This window comes from Ischnura elegans, chromosome 11 (assembly GCF_921293095.1).
Source record: "Ischnura elegans chromosome 11, ioIscEleg1.1, whole genome shotgun sequence".
NCBI lineage: Eukaryota > Metazoa > Arthropoda > Insecta > Odonata > Coenagrionidae > Ischnura > Ischnura elegans.
In genome coordinates, this window is record NC_060256.1 from 22,850,056 (window position 1) to 22,877,810 (window position 27,755).

The following is a 27,755-nucleotide window of genomic DNA, read 5'->3' on the forward strand; positions in this document are numbered from 1 at the left end:
CGATGAGTTAGCTCCGCCCCCAAGTACGCAACGCCGAGCTATGAAGGCACCCTAATGCGGTGATGTTTGGCTAGGTTGCCTATGCCCCAGGAAACTCAGGATTTTGGCGAGTAATTAGGATTCAAACAAGATTTTAGCGAATTACAGAAATACTAGTACTTCATCGAGACACTTAAGTCATATTGCTGATTCGACTAATATCTCTTTCAAATATCCCAAAAAAACACGCCACCTCGCTAAAAAAATTTTCTCCACTCTGCATTTACGCTATTATGGATTTCTGTCTCATGTAAAAATTCTATTCCATCAAACGCCATTTCCAGTACACGTATTCACGAGAGCAATGTGCATTTTGTGGCTAAAACAACCGCTTTCGCTGGCGCAGTGATTGGTTGTGAGATGGATCAAAAAGGCCAAATATAGTCTATTATTTGAATAGTTCCTGTCTAATTAATATAATTTAAATATAATTGAGGCAGTGTGGAAAACGTGAACAATGTTGCGTTAATAGTCAGCAGCACGCCCACCTGGATCCTCGGCTTCATTTCTCTACTTGTTTTCACCAGGTAGCTCGCTCTACCCCACCCCTAACGTCATGTGCTAGCGGAAAACCCAAGGCATTCTGCAATATTCACGCGCTTCTAGCCCGGATTCTTTTCTTCATGTTCAATTATTTTCAGTCCATGTCTTAAAGTTCTTAATAGTTTCTTCGAAGGGACCATGGTCCGAAGACGAATAAAATTAAACTAGTGAAAATGAAACCTGACTTTATTAAACTCACACGGAAAACACTAGGTGGTTTGAAGTCAAGCCACCCTGGAAAGTAGGGAACCACTCGTACGAGGTGAAGTTCGGAACTGATGCTATCGCATATGGCTTATGCAGAGCAAACTGCAGAGGGTGAAGCATGACCATATGACTGCGCCATGAAATATATTGTCGTAAAGATACCCATTCTTTTCTAATTAGCGTAGCGCCAGAAGGGCAAATGAATTCGAATTGCTAGCAGGGAGAAACATATCCTGAGAAAATATCCCTTCGTCTTTGACTGTGACAATAAAGATTTCTCATAAATTGTAACTTGATATATGTTTTCGAAAAAAAATACCGCATCAACTTCCGAGAAGCTCAGCTGCGAGGATATCGAGTTTCGCCAGAATGCTAAGTCTCCATTGTATTTTGAAATTTATTTACTTGCTTAAAATGCTTAAATAAAGTCAGAAATACGCGGTGTTTGGTCTTATTCTTTTTTAAATTACGCGCACATTACTAATATTTCAATCTAATAAAGGTGTAATATCAATTGCCGAAAGTAATTTTTAGACACCTTTTGGGCTAATAGATGACTCATGCAGCAGTTGACCTCCAGAAATGTGGAACTTCGAAGCAGGCAGGCAGAAAAAGGTCAGTGGGGGAGAAAGAGAGAAGAGTGAAACACGATTCTATCATTCTCCTGTAACTTGATATTTTACTTTCAAAGCTAAGGTCTTTGTAATACACCCCCTGCAAGAGCTGGGACCTTAAGTTTCATTTTGGAGAAGAGGAAAGCTTCAGAATGGGGAGGAGAGTGCTGAATGGAGGGGGATAACGGATCTTGGGAAATGCGCTAATGTTACTTTCCCATGCCACTGAGCCTCTCCGTATGGTAGTTCCATCTCTTGGGGAAGATTCAATCTGTGTGCCTGTTGTTATTAGCCATAAATGGCACGTAGTCATTTCGTCTCATTTTCGTCAAATGATGGAAGCTGGAAGTAGTCGCGTCTCGCACAAGTTGCCCGCGTTGCAACTGCTGCACGACGTGTATCTGTGATCTCTCACTGCGAGGCTTAGAAAACAGGAACATGGTGCTCCCGTGAATGCAGCTAGCTCGTGATCACTTCCGTTTTACGAAGGGAATTCTTACGGAAATAATAAGCTCGGTTTATCCTAGCATTAATGCGATTTCGCATTAACATTAGCGACACATTAACTCCGATGCTTTTGCCTACGATTTTATTTTTTTGTAAAGATTGCGGAAAAAATTGAGCGAGAGTGAAAATCATGCACGGATAGTCCGCAAACCGGATAAACCGCAGCCGGATAATCGGGAGTAATCATGCAGAGAAGAAAAAAAATGAGTACTCACTTGAGAGAAAAGGTTTCCATCAGATCTCTTGATCAAATTTGACAGATGGCATCTCACAACCAAATGACAATCATCGAGGACTGTGTTGAAGAATCTTCGAGTGGGCAGGAGGGCTTCCAGATCAATCACCAGTTCCAAAAACCGTTCACAGAAATGCACTTTTTCAGGCTCAATTTCACCTGCAAAAGATGGAATCAAATGACAATTAAGAGTTCCCCATGAAAATGTGACCGTAAGCAAAGAAAGGGGACTCTCTTTCCCTTCCTCCCTCTGGCTGAAAGTTGGGGCCAGAGGGGTTAGGGAGCACACACAGCTTTGGAAGCAGACATTCAATGGACAGACAAGGGATCGTCACATGGGTTGTCAACCGTCCAGGTCTGCTTGCTGCCCACCAAGGGGTTGTGAAATAAGGCAGCTGTGCTACTGCATTCTTTAATATTCCCATGCCGTATTTTCCCTTATCTATTGACTAAATATTTCTTTGTTTACTGCTCATTAAAAGCAAAACAGACCTTACACGAAATTAAAGACAGGCAAATATTTCAAGGTTAGTCTTTTCCACATTCTACAGTCTAATAAAAAACTAAGGTATTAGTCTGTGTAAAATCGCCTCTGATTTTACACTGTGTAAAACCACTTCCTTACAGAAGACTGACAGCTCAAGTATTTTTAGTAGAAACCTACGTACCTAGAGTTATTATATCCACATAACAGATTTCAGTAATGACTATTTCTTATTCAATGAATATTTATGGCTGAGTTTGTCAATTTTATTGAATTCATAGTACATAGGTATAAAATCACCGAATGATAACTTACAGAAGTAACTCTCTTACCACTACACTTTTATAAAAATTAAATCCATATTTAAACCTTAGTCTGTGGGAGTTCACGATTACAGCTGCTGACCAGAGCAGAGGAGACCCCCTGCCACCTGGGCTGGTTTCAGGGGCGCAGCTAGGAATTAAGGCTGGGGGGGGTTTAGTTGCAACTAATTCCGGGGTGTGTGGGAGTATGGAATACCCACCAGGATAAGCAGTAGGTGGGAGATAAATAGATTGCGGAATTTTAAGATAAATGGCTCAAAATGGTGAGTTTTACAGCTTTCTAAAGGAAATTTTATTAATTCTTACACTATTCTATAAGTAATATCAATCCAATAACGTAAAATGGATTAAACTCAAAAATTTCTCAGAGCTCTGGAGGGGGTTTTATCCCCCAAAATCCCCCCTCACTGCGCCACTGGCTGGTTTGGTAGAATTAATCCCCTTAGCGATCCTTATGGAGAGGGAAAGTGACCAAGATATCCAGGTAGCAATAAAAATTTTAACAAATGCGGCAGTCAGCGTACAAAACGCATAAAAACGTTCCCACTCTCTAAGAGTTCAGCGGCTGAGAAATTCAAATACAAAACTCTCTTTGTTGTTATTCAATCTATCATCAGAAGTGGTTTTAAAATAGTAGAACAACAACAAACTGGTACAGAAGTTGGGAAAAAGATAAAGATACTAGCTTTTGCAGAAAATGTGACATTAATGGCAGAGGGTACAAATAGTTAAACATTCATGCAGAGACTCTTATAAAAGAAGCTGGAGAAATAGGTTTAGAAATTTTGGAAGAAGAGACAAAACACTTAATAGTAGGATGACTCTTAAAATATTTTGATAACTCTTTACAAGTTAGAGATTACACAATACTGAGGAGAGACTATAAAACAGGAAAATAAAGAGGAATCAGAGATAAATTATTCATTGGGACTAATTGTTATTGGGTCCTTAAATCTTTGCTGAAAAGTAGGATGCTGACAAGAAAAACAAAATAAAAACAATACAAGACAATAATACTATTGAAATTAATATTCTTGAACACACTAATTTATTTAAGAAACATTACGATAACTCTTTTTTGGTTGCAGATGCTAGTTTTTTCCTTTTATAGGTTCCCTCTTTTTTTGACTCCCTTATATAGTAACATACATAACTACAAAAACGGTGTCGTAGCACCATCTCTGGATCAAACTAAAAACTGGGAATGAACTCAATTTTAACATTATAACTTGTAACAAATACAACTGGTAGTACTTTAAGGATCTGAAAATTGGACATTAACAAAGAATCAAGAGAAGAAAATAATAGTCTTTGAAAACAAAATATTAAGAAGCATCTATGCTCCCATTACTGTGGTTCATTAGTTTGCCTGGTACAGTGCAACAAAATTACTCGATATTTAGACATACATATAAAATCTTGGGTTTTCACCATACAAGTGTAAATTTTCTTCTTAATTATGACATCAACAAAATTTAATCAATTTCATTAGAGTTAGGTTTGGACGAGTTTATGTGTAGTACTGTTAAAAAAGTTAATACACCTGATTTCTATCAATGAGTGAAAGATACTTGGTCAACATTAAAGGAGTACAAAGGAAAAGGATCATACAGGGAATGCTATGAACTTGAGAAACAAGAAAAAATTATCATTGAGCACAAGGAAATCATTGCATGCATAGAAAACAGATGGTTGCCTAACTATAAAAAACTGCAGGATACATACTAGAAGAGTTAAATGGCAATGATATCTACCGTGATCTTTTATTTTTATAGAGGGGTCATTCCACGTCAAATCACCCAGAAATTTTCAAAACGACACCCACCGACTCGGGTTTTAATGAAATTTTTGTCACAAGCTACTATCACCTATCTTATGACCCATGTAAAATATTTCCTCTCTCACTCTCATAGTTTGCAAGATATGAGGAGTCAAAGTTTGAGATGTTTGCTCAGAAGTGGCACTAGTGGGAGTCAAATTCCAGAGTGCAAGGCACATCGTAAAAATTCATAACTCAGAAGCAACATAATATATTTGAATGAAATTTTGACCCCTTGTCTATCCAAGTGCATAGCTTCCATAGTAATGTCTTTTATTCCCCTTGCATTGTTATGTTAGCCAAAATGATGTCAACAGTTGTTAATTAACCGATTTTTTTAGCTCAAAAACATTACTTCATATTTTCAGAGTTATCACCGAAAGGCAGAGCAGTTAACTCATCCAATTTTTTTTAAAAATTGAAGGTTAATATGTGCTCCAATATACTGTGAAATAAAAATGGTGGTGTTTTGACTGCCACTATGAGTATTTCAGGTTTTACTTTTTTTTCTGCCCCCGTGAGAGGGATTTTGGACACGTACTGTAAGACAATAAGTGTAAGTGTATCCATACCTTCATGAGGATATATTTGAAATATTGGTCAGTAAATCTAAGACCAAACATGTAGTCTAGTGAATGTGGCTCTTGTTCATACAATTTTTTTTAATAACAATACTTGGCTTGTGGCAGCTGAGGGGAAAAGAGTCCAAATGGCTCAGAAATGTGAAATGATGCTTTTTCCTGGAATTCACCCATTTTTTCAAGTGTTTAGCATAGGGACAAATTGGTACCAACATACATTAGACTCTTACTGTGCATTAAGAGGATGAATGGAAATACTAATTTAAATAACATTATTTAAATAATACACTTCAATGTGTTTAAGGCATCTCCCGAACATCTCTGGAGGCTCTCTCGGGCAACTAAACGCTTTACAATACCACCAATTCCATCACGTGGGGATTTTACATGGCTTCTAGCAAAGAATGTCCATGATGCCATTAAAGAGAAATTCTGGTAATGCTTGCAAAGATTGAGAAATTTTTTGCAGCTCTTGTACCGTCCTGCACAACCATCACTAAAGTAACTCAATTTTTTGACTAAAGTAAAATTTTCCTTCACAAAGCAAAATATTATTCTTTGGGTTTCATAAACAAAAGCTACATTATGCTCCAAATCATCTGACAAGATGCATAAACTGGAAATAATAAGCTGTTTAGTCAGGTGATCTCGAGTATAAATCACAACAGGGTGTACCGTACAACTATCACTTGTCCAGTGATACCCTTGTGCCTCATCTTTGATAACATATGAGTAGTTCTCAATGAAGTCAAGGAGAACAACCGCTTCATGGGGTCCAAGATTTTCTTTCATTTGCTTAAGGTAGTTAGCCTGTACCTTCGTAATAAATGAATGGGGCACCAGTTTTTCCACTCTTTCAATTAAAGTTAATCGGTACTCATCAAATGTTGCAGTGAAGTTCACCAGTTGAGATCTGTCACGGGAAACCCACTGACTGTATGAAACTTCATCTCCGGGGTCACATTCTTCAAACTTTTTCAGCTGTAAGCTTTTCAACTTTTCACGTGAAGGACACTGAGAGCAATGTCGCAGTATACAGTCCCTATTTTTTCTAGAGCACACTAAATAACCAATTAGGTCCTGGCTTGTTTCCTCTATATTACAGGCATTAAGCAGTAAGTTGACATTTTAATGAATTGTGCAAACACACACTGAATGCGTTCCAGGAGATCCTGCTACCACAAACCATTTTGGACCTAGGTTGTAGAATTTAGAAAAGCCAATTTTAATTCTGGGAAAGTCAAATTTAAAAGTGGAATACAATTCCTTCAAGTTAGCAAGTAATGAACATGTACATTTTCTTCTGAACATGTACATTTTTGGAGATACTAATGGAATCTTTCTTTCCAGGCATCATTCTGGAGTACTCATCACTTTTATAGAAAGTCCTAACTAATTGTAATGTTTTATATTTGCCTTCCCTTTTCTCAATTCAGGTGCAGCCAATTTTCCATTGTCTCTGAAAAGTTCTCTTGCTTGGCGGGCAGTGTACTCACTCACATGAAACTCTTCCATTACTTTCTTCCTGCTCCATGAAGTTGGTATCAATGATAACAGATGTACCTTTCCTTGATGAGTGCTTGATGAGTCAACTTTTTGTTTCATTAAGTCTATGAGCACATCCATATCATGAACTTTCTCAAGTAGTTCTTTTCGCAGTTTTGGGTCATCCTTTTCTGGAGATAATTCTTTATCAAGAACTCTTTTAACTTTCCTTCTAAAATTACTGCATGCTGACTCTACTTTCCTTTTAGCATAGGTTGACCTTCTGTGAGATGATATGCCATGAAATTTTAAAGGTGACTCCTCTCTATCTTGCAGCGTTCTGTTAAGTAGCTCAGTTGATTTTTCTTGGGATACTGTTGTTTCAAAATTCAAAATACTATCATTGCTGTCACTATCTACTTCTTCAACATCAGAAAGCTCATTTCCAAACCTGGAGTGTTTCTGTACTTCCTCCCTACATGGCTGGCATATTTTCATTCCTGGCACTAATTTCTGAAGAGTTGGGATTTTACAGGCCTTTTCTGCAAATGCAAGACTTATATTTCTCAGTGATTTTGATATTTTCTTCTTGTGGCTCTTAAAAGGATCAAGACAATATATTTGGTAGGTTTCATACTTTTTCAAATAGTATATTCTGTGATGTTCGCAGACATTGGATAGGACTTCCCCAGGTACACCACTTCTGAGAGATTACAGCTGTTTTTCAAGTATTCTCATGATCTCAATTTTGTTCAGTTGCACCACTGGTGTGTAGGTTTTTTTGAGGCAATCAGATGCAGTTACTTTTCGATGCTGCACAGTTAAAAAAATTGCTCATTTTGAAGCATAGTGGAGACACCAACCTTTTTTAATGTTGAAGTTCACAATGAGCAGCTTCACCTAACTCATTGCACACACAATTAATGTACAGGTAAAAATACACGGATCGTACACACAGAATAAACTTGGACACCCATGGAGCATCTTCACACAAGAAGATTTGGCAGAAGACTAAAAGTGGTACCCTAGAATCTATTTTGATTTATCATGCCCTCACTGTGATACATTGTAACATTTTATTCTTCCTAATGTAGAGGTTGCACTTAATTCTCTTATTCCTTAGGGAGATGGAATAACACTGAAAAGTGAGGCTGAATAGGTGGGATTGTATTACCTTCTCAAGTTTGTCATGTAATACAATCATATGTGAGGCAGGGGAGAAAACAATGTGGCACATAATGTCAGCATTATCTCTCCCAGTGAAATAGAAATTTAATACTCCAGTTGCTATCAAGGAATGTGGATAGTGATGACAACCTGCTGCATATCTATAAGTAATACCATTTGCTCTGCCAGCTCTTCCATCACCAAGGGTTTGGAAGACCGTACTTCTTCTGTGAAAGTGAGGCTAACTTTGTACAACTCCAGTTCAGCGGGACTCATTTAATCTCTTTTTCACAGATCTTAATAAACTTGTACATTGCATGTGCTTATGATGACCACTGGTTTTTTGGATTAGTGATTTCTAAACACGAGGAAGAACATGATGTGAAAGTGAAATTTATGCACCCATATGGAAAATCCCCATGTGATGGAATTGGTGGTATTGTAAAGCGTTTAGTTGCCCGAGAGAGCCTCCAGAGATGTTCGGGAGATGCCTTAAACACATTGAAGTGTATTATTTAAATAATGTTATTTAAATTAGTATTTCCATTCATCCTCTTAATGCACAGTAAGAGTCTAATGTATGTTGGTACCAATTTGTCCCTATGCTAAACACTTGAAAAAATGGGTGAATTCCAGGAAAAAGCATCATTTCACATTTCTGAGCCATTTGGACTCTTTTCCCCTCAGCTGCCACAAGCCAAGTATTGTTATTAAAAAAAATTGTATGAACAAGAGCCACATTCACTAGACTACATGTTTGGTCTTAGATTTACTGACCAATATTTCAAATATATCCTCATGAAGGTATGGATACACTTACACTTATTGTCTTACAGTACGTGTCCAAAATCCCTCTCACGGGGGCAGAAAAAAAAGTAAAACCTGAAATACTCATAGTGGCAGTCAAAACACCACCATTTTTATTTCACAGTATATTGGAGCACATATTAACCTTCAATTTTTAAAAAAAATTGGATGAGTTAACTGCTCTGCCTTTCGGTGATAACTCTGAAAATATGAAGTAATGTTTTTGAGCTAAAAAAATCGGTTAATTAACAACTGTTGACATCATTTTGGCTAACATAACAATGCAAGGGGAATAAAAGACATTACTATGGAAGCTATGCACTTGGATAGACAAGGGGTCAAAATTTCATTCAAATATATTATGTGGTTTCTAAGTTATGAATTTTTACGATGTGCCCTGCACTCTGGAATTTGACTCCCACTAGTGCCACTTCTGAGCAAACATCTCAAACTTTGACTCCTCATATCTTGCAAACTATGAGAGTGAGAGAGGAAATATTTTACATGGGTCATAAGATAGGTGATAGTAGCTTGTGATAAAAATTTCATTAAAATCCGAGTCGGTGGGTGCCATGCCTGGGTGAACTGACATGGAATGACCCTAGAGAAAATGAATTTCAGCAGGCAATGCATGCATTCAAGATGGCATAGACTTCCTAGCTTGGCTAAACAAAGTGTAAACCTCTAAATTTTACCTTCAGCTTCAACTGTCTCTAAAAGTTGCATGAACTTTATCATAATCCTCTGAAGAAATGTCCGCTCCCAGTGTAACTGCTCTAGCATTTCTGGATTGTCTTTCTTTTTAATCAATTTCCAATATTTTCTCCACTTCGGTACAGCTTTCAATTCCTGTTCCCTCCTTCCCTGAAATAAAGAATAGCCACATTTACAAATTCAAATTCAATACTGCATTCTTATGGCATAAACCAAATATACTAGAGATAAGTTTGACAACATCAGGATTCACTTTGTGAAAGTTATTTATATTCATAATTACGTCTGTGCTTATCCACTACACTTCCGCTATGGGATGATATAGTGCTCATAGGAGTCAAATCATGCACTTTTGACATCAAGGCCATATCGGTTTACAACCTTACAGTTAATTGTGGGAGGATCAAAATAGGAATATGATATAAATGCTAACTGCTAAGAGTTGTTTATCTCAACATTACATACTTCATAACATTCATCAAGGGTAAAAACTGAGGCCCGTAGAGATGCTTATTTCCAGAGATTCTCAGAGGACAGATATTATATTTATTTATATTAAATAACAATGTAAATAGAAATTATAATTCGACATGATACCAGTAGGTAATGGGTGTTTTTCAAATAACGATATTTAGTTACGTTCGTATGGCTCGAAATCGTAAACAAGAGATCGATAGTATTATTTAACAAATGAGATGAAATGCATACTATAATCAGATTTACCGAAAGATAGAAGGTGGCACAGTTAAAACGGTAAACTCTGGATTCAAACTAAAATTGATACTAGGGGACGATGGCTGCACATAAAATTCACGACAATTCACATTTCAACAGTAAAAATGAGCTTCCCACTGATTTCAATGGGGAAAATCCCCAGTGCCGGAATCAAACCGCTAACCTTTGGATTTCGGGGAAAATGCCATGGAAATCGTGGATACTGGATAGAAGAGAGGTGCGCACAGTGGCCCAGAAAGCCAAAAGTCCATAATTCAAATCCCGGTGCAGGCGAATTATACCCACATTCGAAATACACCACACAGTAAAAATGGGGGAAATAAAACAAAGGTACCAGAATTTTCTTGAAACGAACACTAATTCCTGTAATACACCTATGCTATTGAATACCTATCATCTGAGTTAGAATTTGCTTGAAAGTAATTACGGGCGCCTGGACCAAATGACTACACAGGATTTTTTTTCCAAATAAATCGACAAGATAAACAGTCATACAAGAAAGGATAACATATTATACTTACGGCTTGCAACGAAACCCACATAGACAGAGAGACTAAGCGCTTCACTTGCTCTCTTATTAGATCCACTTCCATGCTATTGAAGCAATGATTCAAAAACACCAATAGTGCAGTCTGTTCACGCAGAGAAACTTGATTTTCCTCGTCCAGACAAGCTTCTAACACTTGGTGAAAGAATGCTGGAAAATGATCTGGCCGTTTCTTAAACGGTTCCCAAGCAGGAACTCTTTCTCTGAACTTTTCATTCACCATCACAACAATAGACATCATATGGGCATGTGAAGATGCACCCGAAGAATAATTAGGCCACAGATAGTTCTCCAAATACTGACTAAACTCGAGCATCATTATTCTCCTGATAGCAAAACTATAATGACATAGAGAAATAAAAGTTTAGAGAAGGAAAGAATCGATCATTCAAAATGAAAATATTTACTCTATGTATAATTTTACCTTGAACCACGTATTTCTTGAACGTAAATATCTTCCACAATTTTATGGTCAAAAGGCAAGTGGTTTTCTGAAGTGTGAGGAGCCCAGTACTGATTTGCGAGCTGTCGAAAGAGAATTACAACCAAACATCATAGGTATAAAAACCTAAAGAACATTCAATTTCATTGGCATTCAGAGATTTCAAAAGTAATACCTGAGTTATTCTATCGGCATTTATCTGATCGACAGTGGGCGCAGGGCCCTTGAGCACATTATTGTTAGCCATCTCCGAAGAACAATATTATTTCAAAAGACCGGTAACTTTTCACAACATGTTGTAACCAAAATCCCAAAATTCATTACTGAATAACGAAATTGCGTAGCTTGCGTACTTGTGTTGTATGGAAAAGTAATGTATGAAAAATTCCGCTCTGACGAATCGTATAAAAACTTAGTCGTCTGAAATGAAGCGAAATAGATGGTATAGACAGTTAATAAGGAGATAATTCAGAGAGTAATTATTAAGGAACTAAGACTATAAAATACACGAGACAAAATCTTTTTTCTTGGGAATGTGACATATATGAAGTAAACAAAGAAATTCAATAAACAAAAGCAATGTTGTCGCGCGAAGCAAATACCGTCTGCAAGTTATGCGACATCTTTTATCAAATTTGATAATGCAGTTATTGTTGGTAGTTTTAGGTCGATTAATGATCTCATGAAAATGACATTATCGTTACTGATAGCAGTGTATCGGAACCGAAGTATCTCCTGAGGCTTTTTATCGGTTAATTACTCTTTGTACTCGTGGATACGCAAGTTAACACTGAAATGCAAGTTGCAACGTCAATTGGACGGTGGTTTAGGCTTTTCTTTTCGAGTCAGAGGTCTCGATGATTGCTTATATTTTTATCGATTGAATTTTGCCACAATTATTCAATTATGTTGAAAAACATGGCCCCGAAGAGTGATAACTGGGCGCGGAAATTCAGTGTGACAGATCCCAGGAGACATTCAAAGGGTTTCACTGTTTATAAAGTGACATCGATTGTAAGTGATAGAATTTTTATTGTTTGTGAAATTGTAATAATTTTTTGGGAGTTATTAATTGTTGTTTTTTCATTAGGTGTATCCTAAATTATCACCTGAAGCGGCGACTAAGGTGATTAAATAAATATATCCATATTTTGAGGTTCTAGTAAAGGTCAATGTGACATCATTAAGTATTTAATCTTCTGAACTCTATAGGTGGTGGTTTGGAAGAGGTACAACGATTTCAAGAAGCTTCACAAGGAACTGCTAATCAAACACAAGAAGTTGCATTTGAAGGATAAATTCCCATCCTTCGCTAAGGCTAAATTTTTCGGAAGGTAATTTTGAGCTTCTGTCTTGCCCAATTAGGAACCATATTATGTTTCTTTTTTAACTGAACAGAAAATAGAAATTTAACACGTTGGCTTTCCGTGAATCTCTAGAGACGGAGGTATATCGGTGTTCTGGTTTAAGTTCCGTTTCAGTGCCGGCTTATAGAAGTTAAGGTTTTCTCAGCCCTCCTTACTTAAACTATCGACGCACTCACCTTTTTATGATGGTGGAGGTTATAGGTGCTGGTCGTTTTCTCAAACTTGTTAATCAAAGTAAGATACACTTACTTCAAAATCGAAAAAGGCTGACACGAACCTTTTGTCCCCTAGTACCTCAATTTGATTTTAAACTTTACGGAACAATTCCTGGTTAATGAAAATAGCATAATTTTTTCGTAATTTATTACCCTTTAACGGGGGTCAATTCAACAACCAGGAATGTTCTGGCTATAGATCTTTCATTCATTTTTCCTTGTGATTGCCGTCCCAAATGTAGATATGATGAAGTGATCGTGATAGTTTATGTACAGTTAGCGAACTTCCATGGGATTATTTTCCTTCTTTCTAACAAATATGTATCTATTTGTTTGAGTGAATTTCGAGGAGAGTTAAGCCTTCTTGTGTTCTCCAACTAGTAATGGAGGTGGATATAGTGCTGATGTTTCCACAATAGTTTTGATATACCTGGGGTGTGTACTATAGGAACGAGAAAATTGTAGATATGGTGGGTGAGGAAAGAAAGCTTCAATCGGGATTTTGGGGGATGCAGGAGATGAGGCAATGGTGGATCAAAAGGAAAGTCTAGGAGGTTACACCCTCCCCCCTTCCTTAGGTTGCTTGATGTTTACACTATACAGAACCTGCTTTAGTTGGAAGGTATTCGCCCACAACCCCACCCTTGATCTAAATCTATATCCACTACTTTCAGGAAAGGGGTTATAAGCTGTGTTAGAAGGAAATATACAAGGAAGAGAATAGGTATTATTTATAGATAAAACTTATTATGAATGGGTTTATCCAGCAATCGTATTTTCTTGTTGAATCTTTATGAGTTTTAAAAATAACGAGGCCAATATTTTTGTGTTTTTGATCTGTCTCCTTCATCTTGAGCTATTTGCGATGAAAAATCAATGTCCATAACCCTTTCATAGATAATTTGATGATTTCACAAGCTCATGGCCAGCAAGTTGCCGCTTCCCCACTACTCCTTGGCCGTGTGCATGAGCCTTTGATGTTGTTTACACTCTTTTGTGACGATCCATTCCCTCAATGAATAGTTCAGTCTGAACTGTTAAATAAACCATCAACTCATGGAAAATGGGCTGAAACTATAGTGTTCTCTTATTCTGTACTAAGGATGAGAGAAAGGTTGAATGGGAAAGAATCTTTGAACGTCATCGTAACTTATCTTTCCCTTCCATCTGCTGTTTTCTTTTTATGAATTGCAATTTTGGTTCTGAGAGTATGACCCTCTGTTGGGAGGGGCACATGATGGAATGATTTGCTCAATACTCCCGTAAAAACACTTACGTTTAGTAGAATGACTTTAATTATGTGCATCTTAGAAGCCTGTGGTAGGATGTCAGAGTACTGTGACAAAATGTCAGCACTTCATTGTCGTCTCCATGGCATTATGGAGAATCATTAGACTCAATCATGATATAATCGTCATATGAAGTATCGTCATATCCAGGGAAAATTCAATGTCCCTCACTATGATCTCTGCATTCTCTTTGGGTTTTCACTGTATCCATTGGCTTTTGGTGACAACAGTTTTACTGGTATGTATTGCTGTCGGTGTCTTCAGGTCGATGGTGGCGCACCTTGCAGGTGTGAGTTGTAAAGCTGCTGAATGTTGCACACCACATTTCGTTGTTACAACGAGAAATGATGAAGAACGTTCTAATATTGTTGTAGCAATGGAGCATGTTGTAGGAAAATACATTTAGTGGGAATATTGTTATGTCACATCTAACTAATATTCACAAACTATTTATATCAGTATATTATCATCAATGAATGCATACCAGTTATTTGTGATTAAATCTTGACGAAGTTATGAATTCAATTCGAGGAGAGATTTTGGTGTTGCCATATTAGTGTAATGTCGGCTTTTCCTTACTTTGATGCCTAAATTCTATTTCTATTCAAACTCCGACTCTGATGATTGTCATTGAGCATATGTGCTTGTGAGGAGAGGAGACGAAAAGTTGGGGAATAATCTCAAATTATCAGGAGCAATACTTCTCAACCATTTTTATGCCTCTTATACAAGCAGTTCAGCTGCAATTTTTAGGTAAATTCCCTGGATGTACCTTTCAAATTTAATTATTTTCTCAGGAACTATTTACATTATGTTTTCGATGAAAAAACTTGGGGCATGAATTCCATCGACATTCTCTCTGCTCTGAGGGGTACCAGTTAAAAAAACACACAATTTGTAAACATTCTGTTGGGCATCTTTCTAGTGTGTAAGTATTTTTTACAGGAAAAGACTCAATTTACCCAAATCCAATGGAAATAAGTGACCTCAACCATGATTGGTTGTCTTATGTCATGTGATTTTGGCATGTACATAGTCTCAGTAAAGTTTAGTTTTTCAGTCTTGGCTCACCTAAAAAGTCCCAAAAAGTGTCTTCTAAAAGTTATTAAAATATGTTTTATCCAGAAAAATTGGTGAATATTTGTAGTTGAAATCCCATGGTAGCAGTCCCCTATTGCAAAATTTTAAAATTCTCCTTTTTCACACCATAGTGATGTCATAGAATCACTACTTATGTGTGAGTGTGCGTATTAACAAAATAACCTTCATGTTTATTTTTCATCGAATCATTGACTATGGTATTGACCTATCAATATTGTGTCAAAAAAGTCAGCCAGCCACTGGCTGAGCACGCCAATGGATATGCGTAATCTTAATGTAAATTGTTTGTGGAAAAATCAATTAAAAAGATCACATGACGTCATTTGCAATACACATGTATGTGATCACAATCAAGAAGAAAAAATGTGCAGTTTTGTGTTGAAATCGGTGTAAAAATATTAGCCAAAGTATTAACTTTATATTCATTGTATATTTCATTCCTATTTGCTGTATTAAAGACAGGCTTATTTCTTTCTCTCTCTCTCTGCTGATGAGTGTGATCCAACTTGCATGTATTCTGATCAATCAAATCTTGTAAATAGCATAAATCTGTCTCATGTTGACATTGGTATGTATGTAAATTATTCTTAAAATCAATCAGAGGTGCTAACAAAGCAGAATATAATGTCTTCAGCTACCCATACGTTACTCAATGCTATTTTTCTCACTTGGTTGCTAAGTTGTTGTGTTCAGAGTATTCTTATGATCCAAAATATGGTAAATTCTTTCTTAAGGAAAATTATCCTAAATTGGACATCAATTTGACTCTTTTTTCCTATTATAAGTGGCATATGAATGAATATTCCAACTAATCTATGAATAAGGCTGTTAATAGTGTCATAATTTGAATAGTTGAAAGTCAAAGGTAATATGATACATATAACTTATGTCACTCACTTCTATATGTGTAAATGCACTCAGTATCCTCATACATCCTTGGCCAGTCTAGGAAAGAGTTTTGTCATTGTGAATATTGCTCCTTTAAGAGAAATTTATATTGATAGGATGAAATGTGTCGCTCTTTGATTTAACCCTTAGAGTGTGGGAACGTTTTTATCATTTTTGCACATTGACTGCGGCATTTACCCAAACTTTTTATTGCTGCCTGGATATCTTGCACTTGGTCACTTTCCCTCTCCTTAAGGATTGCTAAGGGGATTAACACTAAAAGTTTTCTTGGATATTACACAATTATGTATACCACATAGGTATTTTTTACAGAGCGTGACCTGGGTTTCGATGAATTATCATCGAGGATGATGATAATTCATCGAAATCCGGGTCGCACTCTGTAAAAAATAAGTGGTATAAGTAATTGTGTGATATCCAGGAAAACTTGTAGTGGAATACCACAAAGTTAATCAAGAGTTAGTGAATTTTGGGATTAACACTACCAGATCGGCCCTTGTGGCTAGGGGTGCCTCCTGCGCTGGGGGTCTTTTCTGCACTGGCTGGCAGCAACAATCGTGAACTCCCTCAGCCTAAGGGTTAATAAATTGATTTTCATAAAAGGTTTTGTACGTCCTGTAAATGTATGCTAGTTTATCCCCCCTACTAAAATAGTGATTCTATTTTGATTTACCTTATAATGCCTAGCGTGCCTGCATGGGCACTAGAAAAATGCTTCATTCGGTGCTTGACATGCCCCTATGGTAGGGTGGTGCGAAAAAACTCAAGTTCCTAATTTCGTGTCGTAATAGTGCGGAAAAGTTGTGATATGTTAGTACAAGAAAAACAAAAAAAGAATTATTAAAATCGGACGTCATCTTCCGATCCCGCAAAGCACCTGAAAAAATGACAAAAATGAAAAATATTGTTTTTTTTTTTCGTAGTAAAAAAATTAAATTAAATTAATATCTTTTAACGTTGTAGCAAAAAATGATTACAAATAGCATAGGTTATTATTTATATATGCATATTTATGGTTTTTAACTGTTATTACCGATGGCAAAAGATCATTAAAAATGTATAAATTTTGCAATTTAGCTGGTTTTTCAGTGTTGTGTCATAATAACTTAAGGTAATATTTTAGTCCAAAATACATGTTTAATTATGCAGCTCTTCCTTTGTTTATATATGATTTAATAATATTTAAACAACCCAGAACTCACCGCGGAGAGGTGGCTGCACTTTGAGTTCTACCCACACCCTCCATCCATCCAACCAATGAAGGTTACTGCTTCTACAATATTTAAATTTTTTGTCCTTCTTTTAAATTTTAACTTTTGAAAACTACTTTGTACTGCGATTTAGTGGTAAGGTGTGGCATAATGGACCTTGATTTGAATTAGCCCTAATAAATCCATCTCTGGATCGATAGCCACAAAGCTTAAGGGATACCTCCGTTACCAATTCCACACACGGCTCCATTGCTTGCGGGTGATATGGGAAGTTATAACATCCCAATCTTGTTTATCGCCAGATTCAATGAAGGAAGCTATTTCTTCATTAGAAATTATTCTCATAAGAATAGGTGGAGTAGATAGTTTGACTACATTCCAGTCAATCAATTCTATATGGTCAGTTATTTCGAAGTTCATGGTAGGAGTAATGAAGTTTACGATAGGTTTGCCCTTTGGTTAAGTCTGTCTGGCTTTAAATACTCTTTTTAGCCCTAGCTCTCTAATGTGCCTTCTGTAATCAAAAACATCGCCATCAATACATTCTCTTCGTGATCAAAGTTAGAGTTCCATTCAATAACAGAGAAAACTACTTTTTTTTAATATCCAGGTAGGTATCGAGAGGTTTCCTTTGCTCTGTTCACACGAGCCATCTAGCATGTGAAAATGGTCTAGTATCCTGGTTTGCTAAGTCATTTGGAAAGTCGCCACTTGTGATTGCTTGACTAATATCTATAAGGTATCTTTGGTCCTTGCTCAAAATTTATCTATCAACTTGTAGAATTTCACATTCAATTTTTTGAGAATGCAGTTTGGAAGCTTTCCATAACCATTCATATTAGTCCAATTGGCCCACTAAATGATTTTTGGCCACTTGTTTCACCATATAAATACTGAAAAATATGACAAAAGTAATTCAATGAAATGAAGTAACCCAACTGCCCACTGCAGCGGGTGTCATTGGTGTTTTACGAGCTTTCTAATAGTGCAACCTTTCCATCTAATGTTGATGCTCGTGCCATCTAAGAACTCTAATGATACTCCTTGATCAGAGAGATAAGATAGTATGGAGACCACTATATCTTTAGCAGACCCGAAGCTTGGAGAAACATAACTCACACAAAAGCCGGTTCTTTTAGTAGAGAATGGTGTTCCGCTATAACTGTCCGACAGTACTCCTTCGATTCAATAATTTCTATTACTCTGGTATTGTCTACCCTTCCGTCAAAGTATAACCGTGTAGCTCACCTAAATCAAGACGGATTTGTTGTAAATCACTTATAATATTTCTCTTTTCCCTTCTAATTCTACATCGGTCAATGAATTTAGAAGTATATTCTTCAGTTATAACACCAATGTCTACAAGTACACTTGATGCTATAGCAGCAGCTGTACGTTGAGACCCCGTAATGATCACAATGAAAAGCTGTACTTTGGAATTTTACCCTCATTTGCCATGGTGATTTATATTTTTTTGGATGTACTAGGCATGTAATCTTCCTAGTCAACAAATTTCTCCTTGATTGTTGAACTTTGCGTTGCGTCATTTAAAACCTCAACATCTTCACTTTCGGCTTCAATAGGGTTAACATGCTGCCTTTTTATAGTGCAATTTGGCCTTTCAGTTCTAGTGGTCAGTTTTATTGTCATTTTTGATCTAAAGAGCTAATTAAAACTTCACAAAAATTATCCTCAAGTAATTATTACAAAACTCTGAAAAATAGGCGAAATTGCAAAATTTATACATTTTTAATGATCTTGTGTGATCGGTAATAACAGTTAAAAGCCATAAATATGCATATATAAATAATAACCTATGCTATTTGTAATCATTTTTTGCTACAGCGTTAAAAGGTATTAATTAAATTAAATTTTTTTACAACGAAAAAAAAACTATTTTTTTCATTTTTGCCATTTTTTCAGGTGCTTTGCGGGATCGGAAGATGACATCCGATTTTAATAATTCTTTTTTTGTTTTTCTTGTACTAACGTATCGCAACTTTTCCGTACTATTACGATACGAAATTCGGAACTTGAGTTTTTTCGCACCACCCTACCCTATGGGCCCTTAAAATCAGTGAGTTGGAATTGGAAGTAAGGGGCTACCATGAGGCATTTAAATCTGGTGCCTAAAGGCTAAAATTTTCAACCACAAAATGCCCATTTTTGTTCTCAGTTGTGAAAAATCAAGACCTGCTTGGTGAAATTAAATTTTGTGCTTTCCTGCTACAATTTTTGTGATCGTTAGTTTTTCAAAGTGGGCTATAATAAATAGGTATTTACTTTATAGTGAGTGCGTAGTCTTTAACTTGTTGGCTCAGTAAGCCCCTACCAAAGCTGAGAGCCTGAGAAAACTAATCAGTCATGAATTCCATTTGTACTACATACATGCTATACTGTTGCATCTATGTCATAATGTGATACCCAGCTGTCAAATCCTTTTTTATCTACAGGCTCTCTATGATGAAATCGTAAGTTTTCTTCTTGGATACTCGTAATTGCTTCAGTTTTGCAATTTTTATCTTTAGATATTGCTTTGTGTTTGAGTAGTTTGCTGCCGTTGTATTTGGCTTTTTTAGATTGTTATGATAGGAATGATGAAACTATTGAGTTAAATGCTCCAATTCCCATATGGTCCTCTAAAATTAGAAAGCTGGAAGTGGAAGTGAGGGGCTCTGTGGGGCATTTGAATCTGGTGGCGAAAGGTTTAAATTTTCAGCCACAAAATGCTCTGTAGAAGTCTGTGCAGTTAGTTTGTGCCGCAATCTCATTGATACAGTAGTTTTTTCTTGGGAAGGAATGTGTAATTGAAAGTGGGTATTTTATTAAGTTATTATTGGTTATATAATATATTATTGGTTAAAGCACTGAGTAGGACATCTTGTTCATCTTGGTAATAATCTGGTACATCTTGGCTTGAGTCTTGGCGATACTGACTGATTTTTTTCTCTGTAGAATTTTTCTGCTTCAAGTGGACTTGAGGTTGATGCTTTGAAGGTTCACTGCCCGCTAGTGTTAGTATATGATTTCTAGTGACTATAGGTTAATGTCTGTTATTGTGCCCCCAAAATTTTGTTAGTATTTTTCTGAGTTAAATGTTAAAATAACTAGTTGTTATATTAGCACATTTTATGCAAAGAATTTAGGGTATGTTATAAAATCTAGTTTTTCAACCTTTACTGAAATGATAACATATGATATACAATAATTCCTAGTGTTAATGCCTTATGTGTGGCAAGCAACAATAGTTACTGCACATTACTCATTCCCACGTAGAATGAAGGATTATAAAAAGGAAGTTTTCTTTTTCAAATGTAAGAGTAAAACCTTTGCATTATGCTTTTGAAAATGAAAGAAGTCATTTCTTTTAATGGCATAAAAACTATGCATGATAATTGCTCCAAACCAGGGGAAATTTAAGGAAAAAATCCATCCTCAGCTGGGTTGGTAAAATGACTGTTTTTCCTTGAACAATATGCAGTTAGGATCATTAGTTTTGCAGAAATATTGATGGAATAGTTTTATTTCTAAATTTTTCCCTGTGGGAAAATATTTTGGAGTCAAATACAATTATTTCAGATAATAATGTTCAAATTTTTATTTTAACTGATTCGCTGTTAGTTTTTTTTTAAAGCTGAAATGCGTATGTATTCTCTGTAGCGTTCATTTTCAAATATACTTTTTTACTGGAACTGATGGCTGCGTAATGAAGCTATTTACATTTTTATGCATCAAGAATAGTGTTTCAATACTTGATGAATATTATTTAATGATAATGTGATATTAGCTAAAAAAATAATAGTGTGAAGAGCATGTTTTTTGTAGATTAGCTGCAATTGTTGAATGTGCATGAAGTTATTTCATTTTCAATTGCATACTTTAAACTCATTTTTTTATTTTTGCTCAACTGAGATCACCGTGAAATCTTGATCTATTGGAGGAAGGAAAGATGTTTAATGCAGAATATTGGTAAAGCGCATAAAATGCATTTTGAAATATAAAATTATTTGTGTACATATTTTTATTGAATTTGGTATTGTTTTTTAGGGACGATTGTATTGTGTACATTATGTATTCAATGGTCAGTTTAAGATTGTCATATAAAGATAACCTCAGATGCATTCATTTGAGTTAAAGACATTTCTATCATCTTTAAGTACATAAATGGTTTCTTATTTAATTGTTTATGGTTTACTATTGATGCAGATAGGTTGGAGCATTTGGCTAATGACTGCAACCTGTCCTCCCTCCTCACAATAGACCTTCATTCTCATTAAGACATACAGTACACTCCCGATAATCCGGGCTAATGATGGGGAGAGACGGCATTAATAATTGGAAAACACGGATAACCCAAACTTTCACTTAAATGTCTTGAAATGTGCATAATTTGCCTAAAACAAACAATATATTATTATTTATGCAGGTATTCTGTTATTTTAGAGTGCTTCCCAGACTCAATGAGAGCTTTCTTTGCCAGTTTGCAATCTTTTTAGTGGCAATAACATGGTTGTACACACTCATATTATTAATGCTTCATATAAGGCCTGGTTTCAAAAACCTCACATCCGTGGCTGTGTTGTCACGGATACAGAAAAGTGGTTTGCAGGAATGCTTCAAAACCACTGCTTGACGTCGGAAACTACACTGTCGGGCGCCACGCCATGTAGTCGCGTCTCGCACAAGTTGCCCGCGTTGCAACTGCTCCACGACGTGTATCTGTGATCGCTCACTGCGAGGCTTAGAAAACAGGAACACGGTGCTCCCGTGAATGCAGCTAGTGCACGATTGCTTCCGTTTTACGAAGGAATTCTTACGGAAATGATAAGCCCGGTGTATCCTGGCATTAATGCCATAATTCCGATGATTTTACGTCCGATTTTATTTTTTATAAAGATCGTGGAAAAAATTGGGCGAGAGTGAAAATCATGCATTGATAATCCGCAGCCGGATAATCGGGAGTCTGCTGTATTCCCTTTTTTTTTTGCCTTCAAATCCTATTCCTCTGCCTTCCACATTTACCTGGCATTCTTCCCTCTTAGCACTGTATTAATACGATCTCCCTTCCCGGGTTCATATTGGAGTGGGTCCACGGTGTTCTTCACTCTGCACTGTGTGACTCACCAGTGGGTCTCACCTAGCTTAGCTTCATCCCGATGGCATTTCATCAATGGGAGCAGATGTAAGGGAAGTGGAGGAGCATGGGGAAGCCACTGTTCTGGCCCGCTGTAATAAGAAAACTATACTAGAGACATTTTTAAATAAATAAAAGATCGTAGCACTTTTCCACAAGAATTTTTAATGCGTACAACGCGTTTCGGCTCACTGAGCCGTCATCTGGTACAAGACACTTCAGAACATGTGAAAATCCCTTTCCTAAATCCTAAATCCATTCCCGTCCGCCCACCCTCTCTACGTATTGTGTTTGACCATTTTCTTTTGCTGGCAATTTCCTCCCTTGTACCCCCGCTAACTTTCACTCCTTCTCAGCTAACCCAAAGGGACTCCTCACCCCCGCCTCTTTTCCTGCGTCGCTACTTACTCCTCTCACTTTCAGAAGACACGCGGCCTCTTTTTACCCTAACCCGCCCTTTTTTTCACTCTTCTCCACACCCCCTCCTCCCGTTTTGCTATGGTTCTTCCCCATGTGTCGTCATTTTACAGTTATGACTAGAACCCTCCCTCCAACGTGGGTTCTCCACATCCCGTAGTTGTATCTTTTCCTACTGTCTCTACTCTGTACGCCCGTTTCCACCCCCATCCTCAAGATGTCAAATCCTCCTTTCTCAAGGGTATAAAAGGGATTTTCACATGTTCTGAAGTGTCTTGTACCAGATGATGGCTCAGTGAGCCGAAACGCATTGTACGCATTAAAAATTCTTGTGGAAAAGATCTACGATCTTTTATTTATTTAAATATGTCTAACTTCCACCAATTGAAGCCTGAATCTGCTGAACTTATATTAGAGACCCTTAATTGTGCACCCCTTTCAACACAGTGGAACGTACCCAATGCCGGGATTCGGCGCTTCCAATTTCTAGGCCTTGGCTATTTGAGCCTTTGACTGAAGCCAATGTCAGACAAAGCCACAAAACCAAACCGGCTGTCTAACCCCATTCTTAAGTGATGTCTGAAAGAGGGGTCATGTAGCTCACTGAATGTATGCGCTTCTCACAAAATAGGACGGCGCAAGGTTTTCTCTGATCATAAGTGCCAGGTTTCACATGGGTGACCATTGAGCATGTCACCTCCCAGTCTGGCAAGTGTGTGGCCTACCAGTTGGTCATGCTCTGCCTTTATGTTAAACAAATTTTGTTCTGAGTGGAGTGACCCGCCTTTGTGTTTAACCCATCAGCATCCAAAGTTTTTTTTAAATTCACACATATTTCACTTTTCAAAAAGATGATACATATGAGCTCAATACAATGAACACAATTCAAACTGACTCAAGAACAGAGGAAACCTTCTACTAAGTATGTGCACCGAAATGTACGCTAAAATTCACATATTAAATGCATTGCGGGAGTATTGGCTCAGCACTCCACTGGGTGCCATATGGCACTCATGGGCGTTGACGGGTTAATGAGTTTTGTCATGGCTGACATGACTCAGCGGTGGTTCACAACTAAATTCCAGTCGTACCACGTACCTTATCATGTATAGTGAAGACGCACTAAGTTTCATGTCTCTAACTTCTCATTTTGCAAAATGCACAGTTTTTACCTTGCAGTTATTTTTTACTTCAACTCATGAAATTGGTTATGTAGAACCTGCAAGTACCCCTCCTACCTGATGGTTTTACTGGAATTTGTCTCCATTGGATTCAAGATTTCAATGTGATGTCTTTTTAAGTGTTTTGCATGTGAGTGAAGTGTTTAATGAAACTAAAATCATGAAATTGCATGTTAAACTACAGGTTTGAGGAAGAAGTTGTGGAGGAAAGGAGGCAGTGTGCTGTTAGGCTGTTAGAGTTCATTGCAGAGCATCCACCACTGTTTACAAGTCAAGTGTTTTTGAAGTTTTTTGAGGTAATTTCTTTTATAAATTTTGTGCTATAGTGAAAAATCAATATTTTTTTAGATGTGGTAATATAGGTACTTAGAGTATGTTGTGTTAACATAATTTTATTTGTGGGAGCTATGTCTTGGTCTTGGTTAAGTGTTTCCATAAGATGGGTATGTGTTTATAACTGTCAAGGGAAGATACCCAAGTTTCACTGCTAGATCGTATTCAAACTTTGCTGTGTCATAGAAAAAGAAATTTTAGAGGAAAGTGTTTTTGCTTGAAAATACTGGAGTATTATGGCTATAGAGCCTCATTTGCCTTCACTAGAACTCTTCAGTTCCATTGTTAGGCTATGAGTGCAAAAGGGGTTACATTATGTTAATGTCGTGCCATGTATTGCATAAATCGAGGATTTTTTCTTGTACGTACTGTGGTTACTTTAATATATCTAAATCGAAGGCGCATGAGACACTTGAGAAAAAACCCTTATCTCTAAAAATTCCACTTTCTATCACACTGGGAAGTATGAGCATATTAAATCTGGTATTAATATTGGGATCCCTGACCCTCTAAACATTTTAAGATGCCACAAAATAAATGCTGAGGATTTTACAGCATTATCAACCATATCAATTCATGTTTTTTTTATGTTTTACACTAATAAGTCTTGGCTAAATTAACTATATACATATATGCAAAAAATATTATGAAGATTCAAAGTATTGGAAAGACTTGAAAAAGTAATTTTACTTTCCTTCATTTTCTTTTGTGTGGTTAATCAAAATAAAAACTGGCTTAAAAGTAATGCATGTACCGTATATGTCTGAGTATAGTCCCCCCTTTTTTTCCAAAAATGCCCGTGGTAAAAGTAAAGGGGGGGACAATATTCAAACACATTTTTTTAACTTTTCCCGAAACAAGCCTCAAAATTAGGGGGGGGGGGATATATTCAGAAGGGAACTGTATTAGGAGAAATACGGTATTCACAACTGAAAGTAGGGTGATTTCATTTTTTTGACCATTCCCCTTTTTATCTCTTAAATGAGATATCTTGAGGTTGAAGTGTAGGATTTTTTATTTCAAATGTTTTTTGTATAGAAAAGTTAAAATGGTGACTTAAAAAGGTAGCTCTTTATAATCAGGTTGAGTTTTAGGTTAATCGGTTGAAATAAAAAAGTGTGCACAGAGACAAGTACTTTCATTATGTTAAATATCAAAGATTTCCACCAAATTACACTGAAAACAATCTTTTATCTGAAATCATCTTAAATTCATATTGTCATGAGTTTTTTCTGTTGTGATTTATTATTGCTTAATTTTTTGATCAATGGAAAAATCATTTTAGGTGTATGAGATGGTCATAAATTTTTAAACTCTCTTAATCATATCTTTAGGGCTATACGTAAGTAGAGAACGTTTAGTATTTTAAGTCTAAGGTGAAATTAATGTGTGCCTATTATCCTAATTAGTCTGATAAATATTTTCCAAGTTTAATTTTAATTTTTAGTGGTATGTGTCTTGAGAGGCTATGTCGGTTCTGAGTTTGCTAATTGAAGCAAATTGGGAGCCATCAGGGAATTGATTTGCACTGACCTGAATCTGTTGAACTAAGCATTAGTGCCTACACATTAGTAGTTCTTTTACGCTTGTTTCTTAATTTTCAGACTGGATACACAGTTAATGATGTTGGTGCACCAAGTGATTCTCATCCTTCCACGTTGATTGCTGCCGCCAGCAATGACTCTCTTCCCATTATCAGGAGTCCGTCCTCTCTATCAGATGGAATCTCACAGATATCCACTGGAGAGGGAGACGAAGGCTTCAGTAATTCATCTAGGTAATCACAAGTGTTCTTTTGCTCAATGTTGTCGGTTAAAACCAAATAATTTCACTGAGACTGATGATGAATTAGTACATTGTAAGTCTTTTTTTCCTTTTTCCACTAATTCCTATTTCAAAGTTAACCTCTGAATTTTGACTAATTGTAGCTTACTTTTTCTTTGCCTAATTGTTTTCATAATTAATTTATTTTGGCTCTTGATATATTTTTAATCTTTTCATTTGTACTGCAAAACTTGCCTATTTATTAGAAAATACTGATAAGTTGGAAAATTTGTTAGCTGTAAAGCTGCTGAAGTACGATATAAAGCTGCTGAAGTTGTAATATATCTGCTACAGCTTTGCTCCGTAGTTGAACGTTCGCCTTTCATGCAATCTCACTGGATATTCAACTGGAAAGCAAATGATTTTTTCCCCTAGATGAGAAAAATAACTTCTTTCACTCTCCTACCAAAGATTTCTTTTTGCCTGTCACCTCCATATCTGTGCTACTCAGCTTATACAATTTGTCATTTTCTTAACTTGTTAGTTACTCGTAACTGGTGCAAAAGAGCCCAGTGGTCTCATCATTGTTATATCACTAATGCGGACTTTCTGGAGGAAGGAGGTTTTTTTGTTGGATTAACGTTCTGTGAATTGCAGTATGAAAATTACATTTAAAGATCGTAGGTAACATTTTCTTAATTTAAGATTAGTTATCCCTTGAAGAAATCTTCTAAAATTAATCAAGAATTTTTCCTGTCTCACATCATCGTCTGCAAAAGTTTAACTAACAACTTTGAAACATTCACTATAAGCAAGTATGTAAAGAAAATAATTATATTTTTCGAAGAGCATTCTAATGGAAATAATAAGTCTTGGGTATCCTTGCATTAAAAGCGGTGCTTTTTTTTGTCAGATTTTATTTTTTAAAAAGATCGTGGGAAACATTAAAGGATGGTGAAACTTATGCATGGATAATCTGCAGACCTGAGAATCTGCATACAGATAATCGGAAGTTTAATGTAACAACTCCAAATTTCTTTTTCAACATTTGTCTGCTGATGGGTACTTGTCAAATATTTACTTCAGAATCCCATTTATTTATCCTATTATTGGCGTGGGGTGGATTGTCTTTATTTTGTGCCAGTGTCGCTGGGCGAAGTGTCACCCATCATCTGCAACCTAACCTTGACCTCCATAGTACGTATCACAAAAGGAAGGACCGTAATAGACTTAAAGGTGACAAAATTCAAGTTCCACTGTGGCTAGTTAACATCCATTGAAGGTGAGGTTGTGCAGATTGAAGTTTTCGTAGTGTCTCTATGACTTAAGCAACAGCATTAGAGTCAATGAAAGAGGATAGGTGACCATGGTTAGTTCAGTGATGAGGGACAGTGTACAAAGTCAGTCACTAATGAAGAATCAATTATATTTCTTCATGTAATTATTGGGAAAATTCTAGCAATGTGTGGCCCACTTAAAAGCTTCATATCCTAACTAGCCAGAGTAATTCAAGGTAATTCTTTTTTGGGTTGTGTTCTCGTATATTTGTCCCAAATAAGAGACTGTCCCTCGTGTCCATTAGCCC

The 27,755-nt window shown here is 36.6% G+C and overlaps 2 protein-coding genes across 3 annotated transcripts in view; one reads left to right on the plus strand and one right to left on the minus strand.

The window, feature by feature from the left end:
- LOC124167792 (RNA helicase aquarius) overlaps positions 1 to 11,573 on the minus strand; it is a 128,124-nt gene extending 116,551 nt beyond the window's left edge. Inside the window, exons 1-5 of the mRNA XM_046545814.1 lie at positions 11,425 to 11,573; positions 11,232 to 11,332; positions 10,782 to 11,145; positions 9,507 to 9,675; positions 2,126 to 2,304 (exon numbers count right to left, since the gene is read on the minus strand). Coding sequence (XP_046401770.1) covers positions 2,126 to 2,304; positions 9,507 to 9,675; positions 10,782 to 11,145; positions 11,232 to 11,332; positions 11,425 to 11,496 — 885 coding nt within the window. The 5' untranslated portion in view covers positions 11,497 to 11,573. The remainder of the gene's footprint in view (positions 1 to 2,125; positions 2,305 to 9,506; positions 9,676 to 10,781; positions 11,146 to 11,231; positions 11,333 to 11,424) is intronic.
- A 221-nt stretch (positions 11,574 to 11,794) lies between these two features.
- LOC124167793 (ribosomal protein S6 kinase delta-1) overlaps positions 11,795 to 27,755 on the plus strand; it is a 30,450-nt gene continuing 14,489 nt past the window's right edge. The window contains exons 1-6 of one of the 2 annotated variants that reach the window (XM_046545818.1): positions 11,795 to 12,263; positions 12,340 to 12,375; positions 12,462 to 12,583; positions 19,795 to 19,812; positions 24,258 to 24,369; positions 26,011 to 26,183. In XM_046545818.1, coding sequence (XP_046401774.1) covers positions 12,156 to 12,263; positions 12,340 to 12,375; positions 12,462 to 12,583; positions 19,795 to 19,812; positions 24,258 to 24,369; positions 26,011 to 26,183 — 569 coding nt within the window. In that variant the 5' untranslated portion in view covers positions 11,795 to 12,155. The remainder of the gene's footprint in view (positions 12,264 to 12,339; positions 12,376 to 12,461; positions 12,584 to 19,794; positions 19,813 to 24,257; positions 24,370 to 26,010; positions 26,184 to 27,755) is intronic. The other variant, XM_046545819.1, reaches the window with a different exon arrangement.